This window comes from Sorex araneus, chromosome 11 (genome assembly GCF_027595985.1).
Source record: "Sorex araneus isolate mSorAra2 chromosome 11, mSorAra2.pri, whole genome shotgun sequence".
NCBI lineage: Eukaryota > Metazoa > Chordata > Mammalia > Eulipotyphla > Soricidae > Sorex > Sorex araneus.
In genome coordinates, this window is record NC_073312.1 from 32,472,999 (window position 1) to 32,492,568 (window position 19,570).

At 35.5% G+C, this 19,570-nt stretch overlaps 1 protein-coding gene across 2 annotated transcripts in view; it reads right to left on the reverse strand.

Moving 5' to 3' along the window:
• Nucleotides 1-1,528: 1,528 nt before the first annotated feature.
• The window catches only part of HELLS (helicase, lymphoid specific), a 30,106-nt gene continuing 12,064 nt past the window's right edge, over nt 1,529-19,570 (reverse strand). For both annotated transcript variants that reach the window (XM_004607350.2, XM_055118987.1), the window contains exons 7-22: nt 18,528-18,569; nt 16,919-17,140; nt 16,432-16,614; nt 15,593-15,736; nt 14,501-14,697; nt 13,411-13,507; nt 12,364-12,525; nt 10,579-10,718; nt 10,302-10,440; nt 8,735-8,818; nt 8,540-8,659; nt 6,598-6,714; nt 6,006-6,165; nt 3,610-3,706; nt 3,450-3,526; nt 1,529-2,097 (exon numbers count right to left, since the gene is read on the reverse strand). In XM_004607350.2, the coding sequence (XP_004607407.1) occupies nt 2,003-2,097; nt 3,450-3,526; nt 3,610-3,706; nt 6,006-6,165; nt 6,598-6,714; nt 8,540-8,659; nt 8,735-8,818; nt 10,302-10,440; nt 10,579-10,718; nt 12,364-12,525; nt 13,411-13,507; nt 14,501-14,697; nt 15,593-15,736; nt 16,432-16,614; nt 16,919-17,140; nt 18,528-18,569 (2,076 nt within the window). In that variant the 3' untranslated portion in view covers nt 1,529-2,002. The remainder of the gene's footprint in view (nt 2,098-3,449; nt 3,527-3,609; nt 3,707-6,005; nt 6,166-6,597; nt 6,715-8,539; nt 8,660-8,734; nt 8,819-10,301; nt 10,441-10,578; nt 10,719-12,363; nt 12,526-13,410; nt 13,508-14,500; nt 14,698-15,592; nt 15,737-16,431; nt 16,615-16,918; nt 17,141-18,527; nt 18,570-19,570) is intronic.

Consider the following 19,570-nt stretch of genomic DNA (forward strand, 5'->3'; position numbering starts at 1 on the left):
CTTTTGTAACTGGGCAAACAGAACATAATCGCAAAGCAAGACATTTATCGTATTTCATAACTCTTGTAGGACTGACATATTTGATATTTGTCTTCTCAACTCAAAGGGCTAAATCAAAATGACATTAACATCCTCTACAGGGGGGTCTGGAGCGATAGCACAGCGGGTAGGGCGTTTGCCTTGCACATGGCCGACCCGGGTTTGAGTCCCAGCATATGGTCCCCCGAGCACCGCCAGGAGTGATTCCTGAGTGCAGAGCCAGGAGGAACCCCTGAGCATCGCCGGGTATGGCCCAAAAACCAAACACCAAAAAAGAGAAAAACATCCTCTACAACACTGAAAGTAGCTTTCCTAATCTAAAGCCACTACAATTCATCAATGTCAACATTTTTGGACAGACAGCAATTATCTCAAACACAATTTTTTTCACTTCCCTTAGTCCTTCACAGAAGATACCAAAAGACATACTCCATCAAAATGAGGGACTAAATCAAGAGAAAGACCTGGCATCTTCTAAGCAGTGGTGCCAAAACAAGAATCTCCAGTAATAAGATTGCAGAAGAAATAAATTCTATAATTGCTCTAGGGTTAAAGACGATGAAAAGCAAGCTATAGCGAAATAAACAAATATAATTGAGGGCTGGAGAGATATTACAGGAAGTAGCATGCTTGCCTTGCACATGGCTTACTTGGGTTCAATACTCAGTATCCCATATGGTTCCCCAAGCCTGCCAGGAATGATTTATAAGTACAGAGGCAGGAATAACTCCTAAGCATTGCCAGTTGTGGTCAAAAAATTAAAAACCTAAAGCATGCTGAGATTTATACTTCTAGAGAACTTAGATGACAGTAGAACTATCAAACTGGTGAGGCACATTACACAAGAATGTAAATAAATCTGCGTAATTAATTTTACCTAGGTAGTATTTACAGAGTCATAATTTCCTTAATTACTGGGGCTGGAGAGACAGTACACCAGGCAGGGGCGCTTGCCTTTCACACAGCTGTCCTGGGATCAATCCCCTGACTCCATATAGTCCTGAACCCTGCAAGGAGAGATACCTTAGTGCAAGGCGAGGAGTAAGCCCTTGAGCATTGCTAGGTATGGCCCCCCAAATCAAACCCAAACTAATAATGATTGACTCACCAAAAAATTACTGTATACCTGCACTAAGATCTAAAGAAAGAGTATTTCCGTTACCTTTGTCTTTGCATTGAGAAACTTGTTTGACTGAAAAAAGTAAATGGAGAAAGCAGAAACAGAGTATATTGCAGTCTAAGAGTGGCAATGATGTATAGTAGTAAGATATGGTAGGATTCTGGACATATATATAGAATAGCAAACCTGGATTAGTTGAATGAGAAGAGCAAATAAAAAAATATTATGTACTCAAAATAGACAGATCAGGTTCTAACTGAAGAAGTCAACTTAATGACCAGTTGAATTCTTTATACAATGTATGTACATAATACTAGTAAATGAAACCAAGTCAGCGTACTTGAGTCACAATCTACACTTTTGCTGCAATCTTACCCGTCAGTATTTTTTGGAAAAAGTTACTTGATAAGATCATTGTATAACATCAGGTTAATTATGTGAAAGAAATAGACCTTAAAAAAAATCATATAATTTTTTATTTAAACAGAAATAAGATTCTCAAACTTGCTCCATCAAAATTCTACTCCATAAATGAAGTACCAAAAAAACCCATACGTGTACTACTAAAAGGGAATAAAAACCGTTTATTCAACTTCCACAGGAAGATTGTATAATTCTGGCAGTGGTCAAGTATACATTCAGTCAAAAATCTAAACTTTATATGAATACTTCTTTGCTCTTACCAAGGCTCAGAAAATTACCATCTATTTATTATGCAATGATACTTGTTACTTGTATGCAAACTGGTATAATCAAAAAAGTGGACAATCTGGATTTAACACCAACAAAGGTAAAATACTAGATGTGAACAGGTAATTTTTCAAGATATTCTTTAGCTCCAACTTAAAACAGACATTCAGAACTGGAATCTTCAGAATTTTCTACTATCCTGAAAATCCCCATCTTCTCTTTAACATGGTCTGATGAATCCATTTTATCTGAGAGAAAAAATAAAACAACATTGAGACAGTACATATTTTTTATGTATAAAATTAACACAAAAAAGAAATTTATATAATATCTAATAGGTTACTGGAAGTGAGCCTTGTGTCCAAATTTTAAAAACCAAAGAAATGTGGCTCTGAGCTGTATATTAGGTATTATGGCATTAGTTCAAAGTTTAAAAAATGTAACACTACATTTTTTATAATATGTAAAAGCATATTATCAATAAAAGAAGCAAAACAAAATGAAAAGTGTCATGATTTGAGAATCTATCAAAACAGGAAAATAGGGCTGGAACGACAATACAGCACGTAGGGCTTTTGCCTGGTACACGGCCAACCCGGGTTCGATTCCCAGCATCCGATATGGTCCCCTGAGCACCACCAGGAGAAATTCCTTAGAGCCAAGCCAGGAGTAACTCCTGTGCATCACTGGGTGTGACTCAAAAAGAAAATAAAAACAAAAACGAAATCAAGGGGCTGGAGCGATAGCACAGCAGGTAGGGCGTTTGCCTTGCACATGGCCAACCCGGGTTTGATTCCCAGAATCCCATATGGTCCCCCAAGCAATGCCAGGAGTAATTCCTAAATTTGTAGCCAGAGTAGCTCCGAGAATTGTCAGGTGTGACCTAAAAAGCAAAACCAAAAACAAAACCAACCAACCAACCAACCAACCAAAAATTTAACTCTATAAATAGCTATATCACCCTATTTAAAATTTTAGAACTCCTGGAGTGACATCTCATGCGACTGATGTACCAAGAGTAGCATACCACATTTGCTGGGATATAAAGTAGAAGGCAACTGATCTCAATCAAAACAGTATATAGGGGCTGGAGCAATAGTACAGCAGGTAGGGCATTTGCCTTGCACGCGGCCGACCCAGGTTCGATTCCCAGCATCCCATATGGTCCTCTGAGCACTGCCAGGGGTGATTCCTGAGTGCAGAGCCAGGAGTAACCCCTCTGTATTGCCAGGTGTGACCCATAAAGCAAAAAAAAAAAAAGTATATATACTAGCAAACAAGGCTCAACCTGTAACAACATGTTAGTAATCTCTTAAACAAGGGCTTAATGGCTCCAAGGTGAGATACAACACTCTTCACACACTTTCCTCAAAGGAAACTTTTTAAGATCATTTTTAACAGATTATTCATTACAAGCAATACAAAATAACTTAATCAGTACATGTGTGCTTTAGGAGCAGGTTTGGGTGGTGGTGGAAAAATTTTAAATAACAGTAGTAAAATGGTATAATGGTGTCGAGATTGGTGTTAGAGAATTAAATGTAATTATCATGAAAAACTTTTAAGAAAATTTTGGAAAGAAAATATATGTGATACTTACCTAAGAGATCACTACGATCTAATAACAATTCTAAATCTTCATCACTAATGACCTTCTCGCGTGATCCTTTTACTTCTCTAAAGAATATAAAACATGAAAATTTGTATGAAAAAAATCAAAACCATGAACTCTTAAGTTTTTCAAAATTGAAAAATCTTACCTTTCATAATCTCTAGATTTTAATAATTCCATTAATTCTTTAGGGTCTAAGAATTTCTTGGATTGGTTTAATCCAGACTGACCACCTTTGAAATGATCTGGAAAACATTTCCAAGCAGTTAAAAAAGTTAAAAATTACTTTCAAAACCAAATGGCAGTATTTATAAAATCAATCAAAAAATAGGGTTTGATGGAATAGGACTAACGACCAAGTAATGGAAAGAAAGCTCTCATACAATGCTGTGAGAAAGTAAAACCATTATGTGCACTGGAGAAAACATTTAGTGGTTTCCTACAGGTACAGAGACATCCCCCCTAAAATCAAGAAAAAAATAAATGGCTATGTCCACAGAAAATTTACTGTGGTAGGTAATCTAAAGTGGTGCGTGCTCTGGAAGAACAATTTGAGTTTCTCCTAAGATCAAGAACAAATGCTTATGGAGTCAGCAAGAGAATAGCACGTAGGGTGCTTGCCTGGCATGCGGCCAACCCAGGTTCAATGCTCCGCACCCTATATGGTCTTGTGAACTTGCCAGGAATGATCCCTTAGCACAGAGCAAGAAGTAAGCCCTGAGTGATGCTAGGCGTGGCACAAAAACCAAAACCAAACAAAATGAAACCAAACAAAAAAGAACAACTGCTATGTCCACAAACAATTGAGAAATACAGCTTATAAAAATAAAAATCTAGAAACAACACCAATATTCATCAACAGAAAAATGGAAAAATAGCATTTGGCAAACAAACAATGCTTGATTTCTAGTTAGGGGCACAGAGACATGGTAAATGACTACAAAGAATACAAAATAAAAAATTCTGATAATGAAACTTCATGAACTGGATGGTACCTATAGGTAAGCATTTCTCAAAATTCTCAAACTTTGGCACATTTAAAATCTGGGGGCTATACTACACATGTACTATACTTAATGAACTGTATCTGTATTTTCTGTTCAAATTGTTCTTTAAAATTATTTTCTCAAAATAATGTAAAAAATCCTCACTGACACAAAATTATAAACTTAGATAAATTTGAACTATATTGAATAAATACAATTTATTTCATGATGCTAATTCCTAAGGCAAAAAGTGGGTAAGAAAATTTAATTTCCAAAGCCATCTCATTAGATAGACCTTTTCCTTCCACTTATAAAAATAAATATAAAACTTATAAAACTTAATTCCAATCTGAATGTTCCATTAAGTTGTATTAATGGTGTTTAAAACTTATACTTTCCTCAAAGTCAAATAACCTAGAGAAAGTATCAAACATAAAAGTAGCATGAAATAAGCCAACAGCAATTTCCAAAATTAGTATGATGCCCTCATTTCTCTAGGCATATCACAATTTAACACAGATGACTTAACTTTCTTAAGATTCATGGGTCTGGAGCAATAGTACAGCGGGTAGGGCGTTTGCCTTGCACACGGCCAACCCGGTTCGATTCCCAGCATCCCATATGGTCCCCCAAGCACCGCCAGGAGTGATTCCTGAGTGCATGAGCCAGGAGCAACCCCTGTGCATCGCTGGGTGTGACCCAAAAAGGAAAAAAAAAAAAAGATTCAACCATCATTCAATTCGAATTTTATATTGAATAAAAGTAAAACAATTCCAAGAAATCTTTGGAAACATAATGACAATTCATCTGCTTTCTACTCCTCATGTTTTTCTAAATCAAAATATACTTTACTGTACACTATGATAAAAACTACAAAGCGGTGGTGGAATATGTGCACTGGTGAAGGGATGGGTGTTCGAGCATCATGTAACTGAGACTTTAGCCTGAAAACTTTGTATCTTTCCACATGGTGATTCAATAATTAAAAAAAAAAAAAATTAAAAAAAAAAACTACAAAGCACCATTCATATATTTTGGAAAAAATGGGCTTTATGCATCTGTGAAATACACTATAAAAATCTGCATAAAGCAGATTTTTATAGTGTATTTCAATATACCCTTGACACTGTTTTCTTTTCTTTATGGGACAAACACAGCAGGGCGTAGGCTATGTTGCAGGACCAGAGATGGAGCATTCAAAGCATGTATGTGCTCAACCAAATGAGTTGTCTCTACAGCCCTTGGAGATTTTCTTAGATCTTTTGGGTAGAAAAATCTCAAGAACTGGCATTAACATATTGAATCCCCTATTACAAGGTTTAGTTTATGGCACTTTAAAACATTTTGATCTGCCCTTCAATTCCACAAGGTAATTAGCTATATTTATTCTGCCTATGGAAACCAATTTAATTTTTATCAGTACAGTTCCAAATTTCCCCTAACATACTTAAATTTTGCACTAACCACGCTGCAATATCTTTTCTGTAAAAGCAACAAAAATTCAAAACTCAATAAACAAATGAAGCAAAAAAAATGGACTATATTAAGTGTTATTTACTTTTATGAATGATCAATTTTTCCAGTTTCCTTTTAGCAGCTGCTCTTTCCACAATTTTCTGATCAATAGTATTTGCTGTAACAAGACGATATACAACAACAGGCTTTGTCTGACCAATTCGATGACATCTATCCTGGGCCTGAAGATCAGACTGGGGATTCTTAAAGTTTAAAAGAAAAAAGCAAACCACATTCAAAATGATATAATTAAAGTAAGTTCAATTTATAATATGGAGGTAAAATTAGCATGCATGACCCAATCAAAAACTTGTAAATAATGCTTTAATTCAATGGAGACTTCTAGAATGGCTTCAAGTCCTTTATTTACAAGCAGAAAAAGAAATAAAAAAACTATTCTTACTTGGAAGTACTTTTGATCTCAAAATAGCAAAACTTAATTACCAAGTACATAAGCATAAAATTTCAGGATAGAAATATAATCAACACATTGCTAATACTTTTAATTTTTTTTTTAATTTTATTGAATCACTGAGATAGTTACAAGCTTTCATGTTTAGGTTACAATCACACAATGATCAAGCACCTATCCCTCCACCATTGCACATGCCCCACAACCAATACTTTCAACTTACCCAATCACTATCATAAATGATAACTGTATCAGCTGCAGTCAAATTAATGCCCAGGCCACCAGCTCGTGTACTCACTAAGAAGATAAAAACATCTGGATCTGTGTTGAAGTTCTGCATCTAAAAGCAAAAAAAAAAAAAAAAAAGATACAAACACAAAAACTTGAGAAATAAAGTAGGCTGTGGATGTGGCTCAGCAGTAGAGCACATGCCTCCTCAGGATTAATTCACAGAAAGTGAAAAAGCAAACAACAGGTCCATAGTTAATGGCTCAGTGGCTTAAAGTTTCTGCTAAAGCCATGAGCTCAATCCCTGTGCTATCATATGAATAAGCAATGCAACTTAAGATGTGCAATCCCCTAAGATAAAAGAGCAAACCCTGGTGAGTACAAGTGAACACCCAGCAAGCAACAAGAACCTATAAGAACAAAACAAAGGTCAAAATGCTGCTGCTAGTGCGGCCTCCTGACCTCTTATCTCTTCATTCTCAGCAATGGAAAACAAATTACCAAATGCTTTCTTTTCAGCAGATCGACTTTAGGGGGGAGAAACTCCAAATCAATAATAGTAAATTTTTTTATTGAAATATTGAATGTAATCAAAGTACAGTGAAAGTAAAGTGAAATTTACCAGTTACACATGCGGGGTGGGAGGCTGGGGAGGTGGGGGGAAGGGGGGAGGTATATTATGATTCTTGGTGGTGGAATATGTGCACTGGTGAAGGGACGGGTGTTTAAGCATTGTATAACTGAGACTTAAACCTGAAAGCTTTGTAACTTTCCACATGGTGAATTAATAAAAGAAATTAAAAAAAAAGAGAGAAGTAGTGGAAAAGTGTTGAGGAAAAAAAAACTAAAGAAACAGGGGAAGAGGGTATTGCTCTAAGTTACAAAGCTCATGGGAGGCCAAAAATATCACTCAGTTCTATAAAATAATTAAATCAACTACTGCACATACTAACTTCACTAATTTTATTTATGGGAATCTAAATTCAGTGTTTAAAAAAACCAATTAATCACAAGGTAAGATTAAGAAAAAAAAATATTAAAGTGAAAAAAATGAGGCAATCCATCTTCAAGAAACAAAAATCAAATGGTTGCTAAGAATTAGGGTAGGCAGAAAAGATTAGTCGATTAGTATAGGCATAAGAGAGCTTTCTGGACTAATGGTAAAGTTTCTTAAAAGAATTTGGAGTCACACATACATACACGTTTATAAATATTAAGCAAATGTAGATTTTGATTCCCTTCATGCAAACACACAAAGACAATACACTGAACTAAACTTTACTTACATTTACTTATTCTGTGGGGGTGCAGCCTAATGATATTTGACAATCAGGCTAGACAGTTTAATACCAGCAATACAGCACTGATCAGATCACAGGTGTTAAGGGCCCCTGCACAATCAAGCCATGCACCCTTGACTACTAAGCTATCTCCCAGTACAACACTGAATTAAAGAAGGATGTGTCATCTGTTATTTATTGTGAAAAGCAACAAAAATGCCACATTAAATTAGATACAGTAAAAAATTGATGCTATTTCACAGGCATGTAACAAAAGAGAAATAGAAAACATCTGATGACTGGTTCTGGGTGGATTTATAGATGTTTGTTCCATAATTTTAAAAAATTAGCATATAAGAAAACTCGGGTGCAGTGAACATAAAAGTATCTGGGAAAACCATTCTATTACCTCAATATTCTTACAATGATAAATCAGGACATTTTAATATAACTGTGGAATCAGCAATGGAAAGCAATGGCAAAACATGTTTTTTATACATTAAAATTTACTTATACCAAGTAAAAAAGGATTATGCTTTAATTTGATTATAGGAATTTGGTCTTTAATATCTTTTACATAAGTCTGAGGCTCTACTTTGAACACCCAGAAATTAATACAGGGATTACAAAAAAAAAGTAGATATGAGTAAGTCTTACATTTTTTTCTCGGTCTGAATAAGACATGGATCCATCAAGTCTACTAAAGTTGAAATTCCTAAAGTAGCAGTAATCCATCAAAATATCCAACATTCTTGTCATTTGTGAAAAAAGCAGCACCTAAAATTTAAATACATCTCAGTATTTATACTGCTAAAAGATAACTAAGTAACTAAAAACAATTAAAAATATCACCTTGTGGCCTCTTTTTTTTAGTTCTGGTAGCATTCGGTCCAAAATTAAGAACTTTCCAGAATTAGTCACCAATTCTTCATCAATCTTAAAAGCGGGAAATGAAGAAAAGAACATAAAATAGTCATGGTATCACTGTATCACTGTCATTCCATTGTTCATCGATTTGCTCAAGCGGGCACCAGTAACGTTCCCATTGTGATACTTGTTACTGTTTTTGGCATATCGAATACGCCACAGATAGCTCTCCAAGAGGGGTGGAGGAATCAAACCCAGACCGGCCGCGTGTAAGGCAAACACCCTACCCACTATGCTGTGATTACTATTAAAATAAAAAATTTATTCTATTTAAATAAAAACCATGCAAACAATTTTTAATGAAGACACCACAAAACTAAAGTGATCTTATCTTTTTTTAATTAAAAATTAGTGGGTTTTTTTTTTTTTTTTGCTTTTTTGGGTCACACCGGTGATGCACAGGGATTACTCCTGGCTCTGCACTCAGGAATTACCCCTGGTGGTGCTCAGGGGACCATATGGGATGCTGGGAATCGAACCCGGGTCGGCTGTATGCAAGGTAAACGCCCTCCCTGCTGTGCTATTGCTCCAGCCCCCTAAAAATTAGTTTTTAAGAAAACATACCCTAAACTTAAAACCAGTCATTTCACGAAAACAAAGTCTGACTATATACCCTTAACTAGTTATTCCTTTCTACCTCAACCTCTCTCTCAAAGAGTTACCCTTCAAACTTTTTATATATGAAGCTTATTATACTCCTGCTAGAATTACCAGTAGAAATTAGAGAAAATAATCATCTCATAGATTATACACTTCCTTACTCAATAAATTGGTAAAGCAGTGGTTCTAATTATAACAACTCTGTCCTCCATCCCCGAAGTAAACCTCGTAGTCTCTACAGACATTACAACTGTCACAAGTGGAAGAGATAATACAGTATTGGCCTTTGGTGGACTCAGAGAACACAGGAAAGCACCTTCTTAAAAACAAATAAAGAAGTAAAAATAAAGAAGTTATTGGGACAAAAAAATATGGCCTGAATATTACCAGGGACTTAAAAAAAAAACCTGCTAAAAACAATTATGAAACAGGGTTGGTCAAAAATAGTTTCTTTTAAAATTATACTATTTTCCTTCCAACTGCCCAAGAAAGCAATTCTATTCTTTAAATCCACAACTTAATAATAACTTTTTGGGTTATTTTTTTGGGCTATTTGTTGAGAATTAATGAGCAGCCAAACTGATTTGATAAGCTGAATACTTCACTAACAATTAAAAAGGAATACTGAAAAGTATATGTATCTCTAAAATGAAAAATTAAAAGACGGGAATCAACTATTACTAAAAAAAGAAATCCCCACTGCACCCTAAACTTAAAGATTCTGATCACATAAAGAATATATATAAAAGACTGTCACATATAGAAAATAGTTTTACTTACCAGATGTAATAAAATTTTCATATGGCAAACTGCAGAGTATTTTGAACAATAATGAAAAACAAAATGATACTGTCCTACCAACTAAAAAAGTTACAGAAATTAAGGTATTTACCTTAAACTCTTGTGTTACAGGGTCTATAGGGTATTCAATCAAGTATGGATGATTACAGCATTTACGTAACAGCATCATTATATTTTGCAGCTTCAGATTAACTTCAGATTCTAGAGGGGTATTTGCTTCCACAACAGTCCTGTCATGAACACAATTCACGACATATATATATGTATATATATATATATATATACACACACACACACACACACACACACACACACACATATAATCCAATTATTTAAAAGGACATTTAAATTTATTTTTAAACTCACACCTTTCTCGTTCCACCTCTGGCTGTATCTGATTGATCAATTTTTCCAATTCACTAGGGAAATCACCTATTTTGCTATAATCTACCGACTTCCTAGTTCTTCGTTTTGGTCGTCCAGTGGAACTTAGCTCAACTCTTTCTACCTAAAAAAGAACATTAAAAGGAATAATCTTAATTTATACCTTTATACCCTTAAATTCCAACCCCCCACCACACACACCACTGAGGTGTATTTTTATTTGTTTTTTTTTTTTTTTTGGTTTTTGGGTCACACCTGGCGATGCACAGGGGTTACTCCTGGTTCTGCACTCAGGAATTACTCCTGGCGGTGCTCAGGGGACCATATGGGATGCTGGGATTTGAACCTGGGTCGGCCGCGTGCAAGGCAAACACCCTACCCGCTGTGCTATCACTCCAGCCCCTGAGGTGTATTTTTATGAGCATAAAACTGGTAATAGTTATTTCAAGTAAACTGTCTTCCTATCTCAAAGGAAAAAGCTAAGGATGGGCAAAAATGTTTTATAACATATCTTAATAGTTGAAGAGTCAAAATAGGGCTCCACAAATTTGCACTGCAGGAGCTATTTCTTTACAATGATGAAATACACAATTATTCTAATTTCCCAAGAGCTACAAAAGCCAAGAATCTCTTTTATAAAAAAGGAAGCTCCATACAATCAGTGCTGGGGGCCACCAGGGCACTCTGGTGCTTTGGGATCAAACCTGGGGTCTCACTGGAGCCCACATTCCAGTTCTTTGCGTTGTCTCTTAGTCACCTCCTTTCAACTGTAACAAAAATGAGAGAACAGAGTCTAATGGTTCCACAAAAAAAGAAATGTATCATGGGCACTTGTAAAGAAAAACGTAGGTTGAAGGCAACAAATTAAATATCTGAAAATTCAAACAAATTTAAGGGTCTCCTAGTTGTTGTATATATGATCATTATATTCTACTTCCACCTCCAGCAGTACAGCGTGTGAGTATTACAGCGTATTGACAGTAGACAGAGAACAACTCTCACAACTATTGATTTCTGGGTTGATTTTCCGGAACCACAAAAAAAAAAAAGAAAAACCCTACACCAAACCACTATTAAAACATTTTGGTTATCATGACCTTCTATCACGGCAGAGCCTGGCAAGCTACCTGTGGCATATTGGACATGCCAAATAACAGTAAGTCTCACAATGAGAGACGTTACTGGTGCCCGCTCGAACAAATTGATGAGCAACTGGATGACAGTGACAGTGACCTATAAAAAAAGGACTGTATATGGCCTAGTTGGCATGTACTTTACTTATTTACAAACTAACATTTGTCCAAATGCTATTTCCAAATTCAACAGAAATAATGCAACTAAAGATAATAGGAAACAGGAATCAAAAGTATAGTAAGCTTTCCAGATAATTATACAAAATTGCATCACCTGTCATTTGAATTTTGGCTGACCATAATAAAAGTACTAAAATTTTGCTAGTGGCCTTATGCATTATATTTCAGTTAGAAACCAATCTTGGACCTAGGTATGTGGATCAATGTAGAGAAGCTACTTGAAGCACATAGTCAGTTAGATCCTCAACACAACCACAGAGATCCAAAGAGCATCAATCTCATAACCAATGGTACAACCCCCATCTCAGCAGCAACAACAATGAAGAGAAAAAAAGCTTTTAAAAATTCAGTGACTCAATAAATCCTAAAAATAGATGAGTCATAAGACTAAAATCAATCATGAAGTTTCCTATGCTAACTATAATTCACAGTGTTAACTACAAATCCACAACACACCTCACTGGATCCAAACATGTTCGCAATTGTACGGTTTACAATGGCAGTATAAAAGATTTCTTGTTTCTTTGAGAGAGGTGCATAAACAACTACTTCTCGTTTAGGAGGAACTTCAAGAGCAACATCAGATTTTAGTCTTCTCAGTAAGAAAGGTGTTAGAATCTAAAATCAAACATTAATAAAGATGATTAAAACATTCTGTTATAGGGAATATATATATACTCAGCTTAGCTTTTATTCATTTCTTCTTACTCGTTTCATCCTATGTTAAGTACTGTGAAATTCTGGTTTCAATACCAAGTACCATAAAATGAGGGAAGAAAATAAAACCACTAATAAAAAAGTTCTTCATTGGGGGAACTACCAAACCCGTAAGTAACCATTAGATGCAAAAAGTATATTTAAAAAATACGCCAATGGGCCAGAGTTATAGTACTGTGGATACAGTACTAGCCTTGCATGACCTGATTTTGATGTCAGAAGCCTGGAGCCCCACCTGAAGTGATCCCTGAGTACAGAGCCCGGCGTAACTGCACTGCTGGGTATAACCAAAAGCAAAAACAGTACATTAAAAGGACAAAACTTTGAAGTGTTAGCGTTATTTGATGAGAAACCATTGCTAATAGTATCGTAAACCACAGAATCTCAATCACAAAAATAAAAAGAGGAAAAAACTTAAAAAGCAATTGATTACTGCTAAAAGCCATGCAACCTCTGCAAATAGGGAAAAGACAGAGATATAATGGTGGGGGAAATGGAAGGGAGAGAGGGCCAGATAATTCTTCAACATCGACTAGAAAGAATCGAATGGGTTATCTCTAAGGTCCTTTTTTTTTGCTTTTTGGATCATACCCGGCGATGCACAGGGGTTTTTCCTGGCTCATGCACTCAGGACTACTCCTGGCGGTACTCGGGTGACCATATGGGATGCTGGGAATCGAGCCCGGGTTGGCCGCATGCAAGGCAAACGCCCTACCCCCTGTGCAAGCACTCCAGTCCCCCTAAGGACCTTTTTATATAGTAAAGCAAATGAAAAAAGGTCAAAACCTGATGCAACATATGTAGTACATTCTGTTCTCTTTCTTTTGCAATAATATCTTCAGCCGTTTCAGATAAACTCGTGATATCAAACCAAGATTCAAAACTGAAAGAGAAAAATTATTACAATTAAATTTACTATCACATAAATCAAGCATATTTTAAATTTTATATATTATTGACCTGTATAACATGAAGTACAGACAGTACCTTAAGAATTTCTTTCTTTTTTGTTTTTCTTTTTGGGTCACACCCGGCGATGCACAGGGGTCACTCCTGGCTTTGCACTCAGGAATTACCCCTGGTGGTACTCAGGGGACCATATGAAATACTGGGACTCGAACCCGGGTTGGCCGCGTGCAAGGCAAACGCCCTACCCTCTGTGCTATCACACCAGACCCAGTACCTTAAGAATTTCTTGATTTATAAATTTAGTAAATTATAAAAACCAAAATAACATTAAAAGCATATCTGTGAAATATTTTTATTAAGCTACAGATAAGAAAACAATTCTCGAAAACCTCGGCCATAATTCAATGTCAACACACAAATACTTTGTAATGATTATCTACTACAAATTTTTTGTTCTTTCCACTGTATAATAAACTGTTGAAAATAAAAAATTAAGCATAAGCATGACTACGCTAATACTATATCAATACATTCAATTTGGAAAAATGGCAACTGAAGCCTATTTTAAATAAATTCAGAGACCTCAATGTTCTACCTTACTAGGTCCAAAAACACTGAATATAAAACTTTTCCTGTCTAATAATGTTTCCTAGTGAAAAAACATTACCAAATTCTGGCCTTGGGGAAGAATTTGGAAATGTTATCAAAATAAAATTTAAAAAAGCTATTTTCCCTATTTAAATTAGCTTTACTGGGGCCAGGAAGATAGTATAGCAGGCTTGCCTTTAATGCAATTGAACAGGGTTTGATCCTCAACACCATATATAGTTCCCCGATCACTTCGAGGAGTGATCCCTGAGCATAACATCAGGTGTAAGCCCCGAGCACAGCTAAGTGTGGGCCAAAAGCCAGAAAAACAAGAAAAAAATTAAGAAAATATTTCTAAAAACTGGCTGGTTTAACCTACCTTTTTAAGTCATCAAAAACATCTGGTAATAAAAAGTTCAGCAATGACCAAAGCTCTGATAAATTGTTTTGCAAGGGAGTACCAGTCAAAAGAAGTTTGTTATCTGCATTAAACCGTTTTAGTTCCCTGATTAGACGGCACTTCATATTCTTAATCCTGTGTCCTTCATCTACTATTAAGTATTTCCAGTAGCAATGCTAGAAAATAAATTGAGAAAAAAAAATTTAACGATTGTATAGCTTTCTGAAAAAAAAAAATTCTGAAAATAAAACCTCTCTTTATTAAGAGATATTTAATTTTACTAAACGCCATTTCTGTGTAAGGATGTTGTTTTCCCTTGATCTACTAATGGGGTAAATTTACTTCCTAAAACTGACAAAGTACTTACATTTTAAAAAGAGATCTCACCAGGTCAGAATTTCAGAGGGAAATATAAAAATTCTAGTAGCCACAAGCAAATGAAATTCACAAGGACAATTATTTCTGTATGAGCCAGGTATACAGAGCCAGGTATACCAGGTATACAGGTATACAGAGCAAAAGATCTTGAAAGGTATCTGTACACCTTTGTTTTTAAATTTTGTTACAGAATACAAATGTCACCTAATTTTTTTTTTTCTTTTTGGGTCACACCCAGCATTGCACAGGGATTCCTCCTGGCTCATGCACTCAGGAATTAGTCCTGGCAGTGCTCAGGGAACCATATGGGATGCTGGGAATTGAACACGGGTTGGCTGCATGCAAGGCAAAATCTCTACCTGCTATGCTATCACTCTAGCCCCACGCCACCTAAATTTTACAGATAATATAAGCCACTTTTTTTTTTTACTTTTTGGGTCACAGCCGGTAATGCACAGGGGTTACTGCTGGCTCTGCACTCAGGAGTTACTCCTGGCGGTGCCTGGGGGCCAATATGGGATGCTGGGAATCAATCCAGGTGGGCTGCGTGCAAAGCAAACACCCTACCTGCTGTGCTTCAGCCCCAAACCACCAGTTTCTGAGTAATTTAAGTGCTACTGCATGGGGATAAAATATTATGAATTATAAAAATGACAGGCAGATTATAAAGAATTCAGTGAGAACTATTTGTACCTGCAATGCATTTCGGTCTCTCATGGCTATTTCAAATGAAGTAATTACCACAGGATAAATCTGCAGTGTTCCTATTCGTTTGTGAATATTTTTTACCAATCTTTGACGTTCCAGCTGGGTTCCGTGATACAACATAGTAGGAATCTAAAAAGTTTAAGATAAAGTTTTAAATAGAAACACCAACAATTTGGAAAATATAAAAGTATTCCAAAGAAAACCATTTAATTTAATCTTAATTATACTTTCTTGTAAGAAAATTAATACATTCTAATAAACTGATCTATACTGGAAGAATTAAAAAAGTCACAAACAGAGCCAGAAAGCTAGTTTAAGTGGCAGAATATGTGCCTGGTATGTCCAAGGGACTGGTACACATGTTGCCCTTCCAGAACCAATGTTAGTCCCCCACTGTTGGACCAAACAATATCAAAGTGACCCAGGCCCTATCAGCATTGCTAGGTGATTCCATTTTCTAAAAATGTCACAAAAACGTATCAAGTCTAAAATGAGGGAGATCATACAGCTACGTCAGGAATATATTCTCCTCATAAGGTAAACAGTGGCTGAGACAAGACATTTGCGGAAGAAAAACACTAAAAAGAAAACCATCTACCTATGTTTGTAACAGTTTACTCATATTCATCTGGAACATTTTACATTTTACTGTAAGATATATGAAATAACACCTACTGTATAAAATTAAAAGTAGGTGTCATTCCGAATGAAAGGCAAGCCAAATAAAGCATTTTTACCCAAAACCAATATATATTAACAGACCTTCCATTTAATTCAGGTAACATAGCAAAACTATGATTTTTAAAAAAGCAAGTACATCTTACTTCTGGTGTAAATCTTTGAAATTCAGCCATCCAGTTAGGAAGTGTAGATAAAGGGCCACACACAAGAAAAGGTCCAGGTACTCCTCTCTGAATCATCAATGAAATTGTAGCAATGCACTGAACTGTCTTTCCCAGTCCCATTTCATCTGCTAAAATGCCATTAATTCCATTTTCCCAAAGCATCTGGCAAAAATAATATACATTATATTTGTATTAGGATATCTTTTGAATTAGGCATAATTTGATCATTCATTTTATACACAGACAGCAAATATGAGACAAGACATACTGTAAAGTAGAATCTCATTTACAGAAAGTCACTATCAAAGTGTTGGCAACCTTAAAAAAAATTATTTTACTTCCAAATATTTAAAGTGGGTAAGTAGTTTTAGTATTTACACACAGTTATGGTATATCACATTGAATTATGTGAAAGGCTTACACAAAATAAGCTATTCATCCTATATTAAAAATATTAATTCATTACCCTCAGCCATTCCATGCCTTCCACTTGGTACCATCGCATCACTCCTCCCGTGAAGTGTTTTGGTTGCTGAAAAGGTACTGGTTGTCCATTACATTTCCGGACTGGGTCAAAAAAGAACTTAGTATTCTGTCTCACAGTTTGAGACAATCTATCTTTAATGATACTATTTGAATCGTTGTTCTTCTGAAGATCTTCTACACAGAGATTAGAAGAACTCTGATCCTAAAAACAAAATTTTTCTAAGAAGTCTGACAACAAAGTCTTAGAGCAAAGAGAATAAAACATGTTAAAGAAAACCTTTGACACAGTTACCTTCATTACCCCACAAATACAAAATCACTGGGGAAACACTTCTGAAAAGACCTCTTATGAACAGAATACATTTAAAAAAAAAAAAATCAGGATTTTTTAAATTTCTAAATTTTTAGAAATTACAGAGTTATCCATGATTGGGTTTCAGGAATACAATGTTTCAATACCTACCCCCTTTCCAGTGTCCACTTCTGTCCACCAATACCCCCACAAGATTTATTTATTTATTTATTTATTTGCTTTTTGGGTCATACCCAGAGACGCACTGGGGTAATTACTCCTGGCTACACTCAGGGGACTATATAGGATGCTGGGAATATTGAACCCAGGTTGCTCTTGTGCAAGGCAAACACCCTATCCACTGTGCTATTGCTCCAGTCCACATTTTTTTAAATGACATAAACTGTACCTGTCTTTGAAACCTCGAAGATATGCTACCAAAAAATTTAGAACACTATTTTCTTAGGATCTGTCACCCACTGCTAAAATGTCTGAAAGAAATAAATTATTTCCTTTCAAGAAACATAAAAACAGTATGTCCATTTAAGAACTCACTCTACTGCAGGGAAAGAGTTCAAATAAATGAAAATTTAAAAGCACTTCAAAGATTTAAAGACATCTGTTTGTGATACTGCATCAATGACAGATCTTACTGATTAGTAGTGTCATCTGCATTGCAAAAGGAGAGCAAATCATTAGAAAATACGAGTGTAAGCTAATTAAAAGAGGAAAGTCATAAATAATACTAGCACAACTAGATATCCAACTTGAAAAATACTAAGAAAAAAACCATCTACCTAAGTCTGTCACAGTTTAATTAAATTCATCCAGAACATTTTACGGTAAGACACATGAGATAACACCTACTGTATAAAATTAAAAGTACGTATCATTAAGAGTAAAAGGCAAGCCAAATAAAGCATTTTTACCTAAAACCAATATATATTAACAGACCTTCAATTTAATTCAGGCAACATAGCAAAACTATGATTTTATGGTTGTAACCAGAGACTATTTTTGTATCTTTTTATGTTTATATCATCAATTTTCCTAAAGGCCTATTAACCCTGGACAGGTAATTACTTCATATCCCACCATGAACATTTTATAATTAATTTTGTTTCTTAGGTAATCAGATCTTGTGTGGTGAATACTCAATAAGAAAATGTCTTTGCACAAAATGGAGGTCAGTAAGAGTTAAGTCTTTTCTCATAGAACAAATAAAATGTACGTTGGCTATTAAGATAAAAAGAACTAGTGGTCAGGAAAGAAAATCTAATTATTGTAAGTCTCTTACCTCATTCTCGTTTTTGTTTTTTTTAGCAACAGACAAGATTTCCTAGAACATTGAAAATACAAAATCAAAATAATGTAAAGTCCATCTTATTTTTTTTTCATTCATTTAACAATTATTCCGTTCTGATTCCAGGGTAAAGATAATTATACAGTAATGATACTAGAGTTAATTATACAGTTAATGATACTAGATACACAATTCAAGATGGTGGTTCTCAGGCAAGTAAACCTGTAGCGCCTCATAAATTTCTACATTACTGGACACAATTTAAAAATGGGCTAAAAAGATAGAATAGTGAATAAACTGCTTCCATGCAAACAGCCGACCAGGGTTCAATCCATGGTACTCATGGTTTCCCTGAGCTCACCAGGACTGATCACTGAGTAGAGCCAGCAGTAAGCCCTGAGTACAACTGGGTATGACCCCAAAACCGTGAGGGGGCCAAGGGGGAGGGGGAAAAACACCCCAAAAGCAACAAATATTTACTTCCTAATTTTCCTCCTTCTCCCTTTGCCAGGGATCTCAGATACAGGGTTGTCAGGGTGCCACCAGGAATTAACCTCATGCTCCCCTTAAGCCCTCTTTCTGAGCATTTCTTCCCAGGGAGAATTATAAACAGAACTGTCATGCTGACTTTAGTACATGGGGCTTGAACTCAGTCCCATGCTTGCTCAGCTGAGCCATCTTCTGGGCACCATGAATTTTCCAATAAAGAAAAAAGAAAATCAATATATCTGACTAAACTAAGTCCAAATTTATAAAATGGTAGTAATCCTCTAGTACAAGGGTTAGGACTCTCCAGCCTGCAAGCCTACTCTAGTCAGCAATGTTTTTGCTAGTTAACATAAGATTTTACTAATAAGAAAAAGGTATGCTTGTTTGTTTACAAGCCAAATTAAGTCTGAAGTAGTTGGAAATGTTTACAGTTCTAATCTTGAAAGATTTTTTTTCTTCTTGATGAAGAAAAACAGTAACAGACTTAGGAGAGTACTATGTGATGTATTAGTCATCAGGGTATAATTAAACTTGGGCATATTTAAATA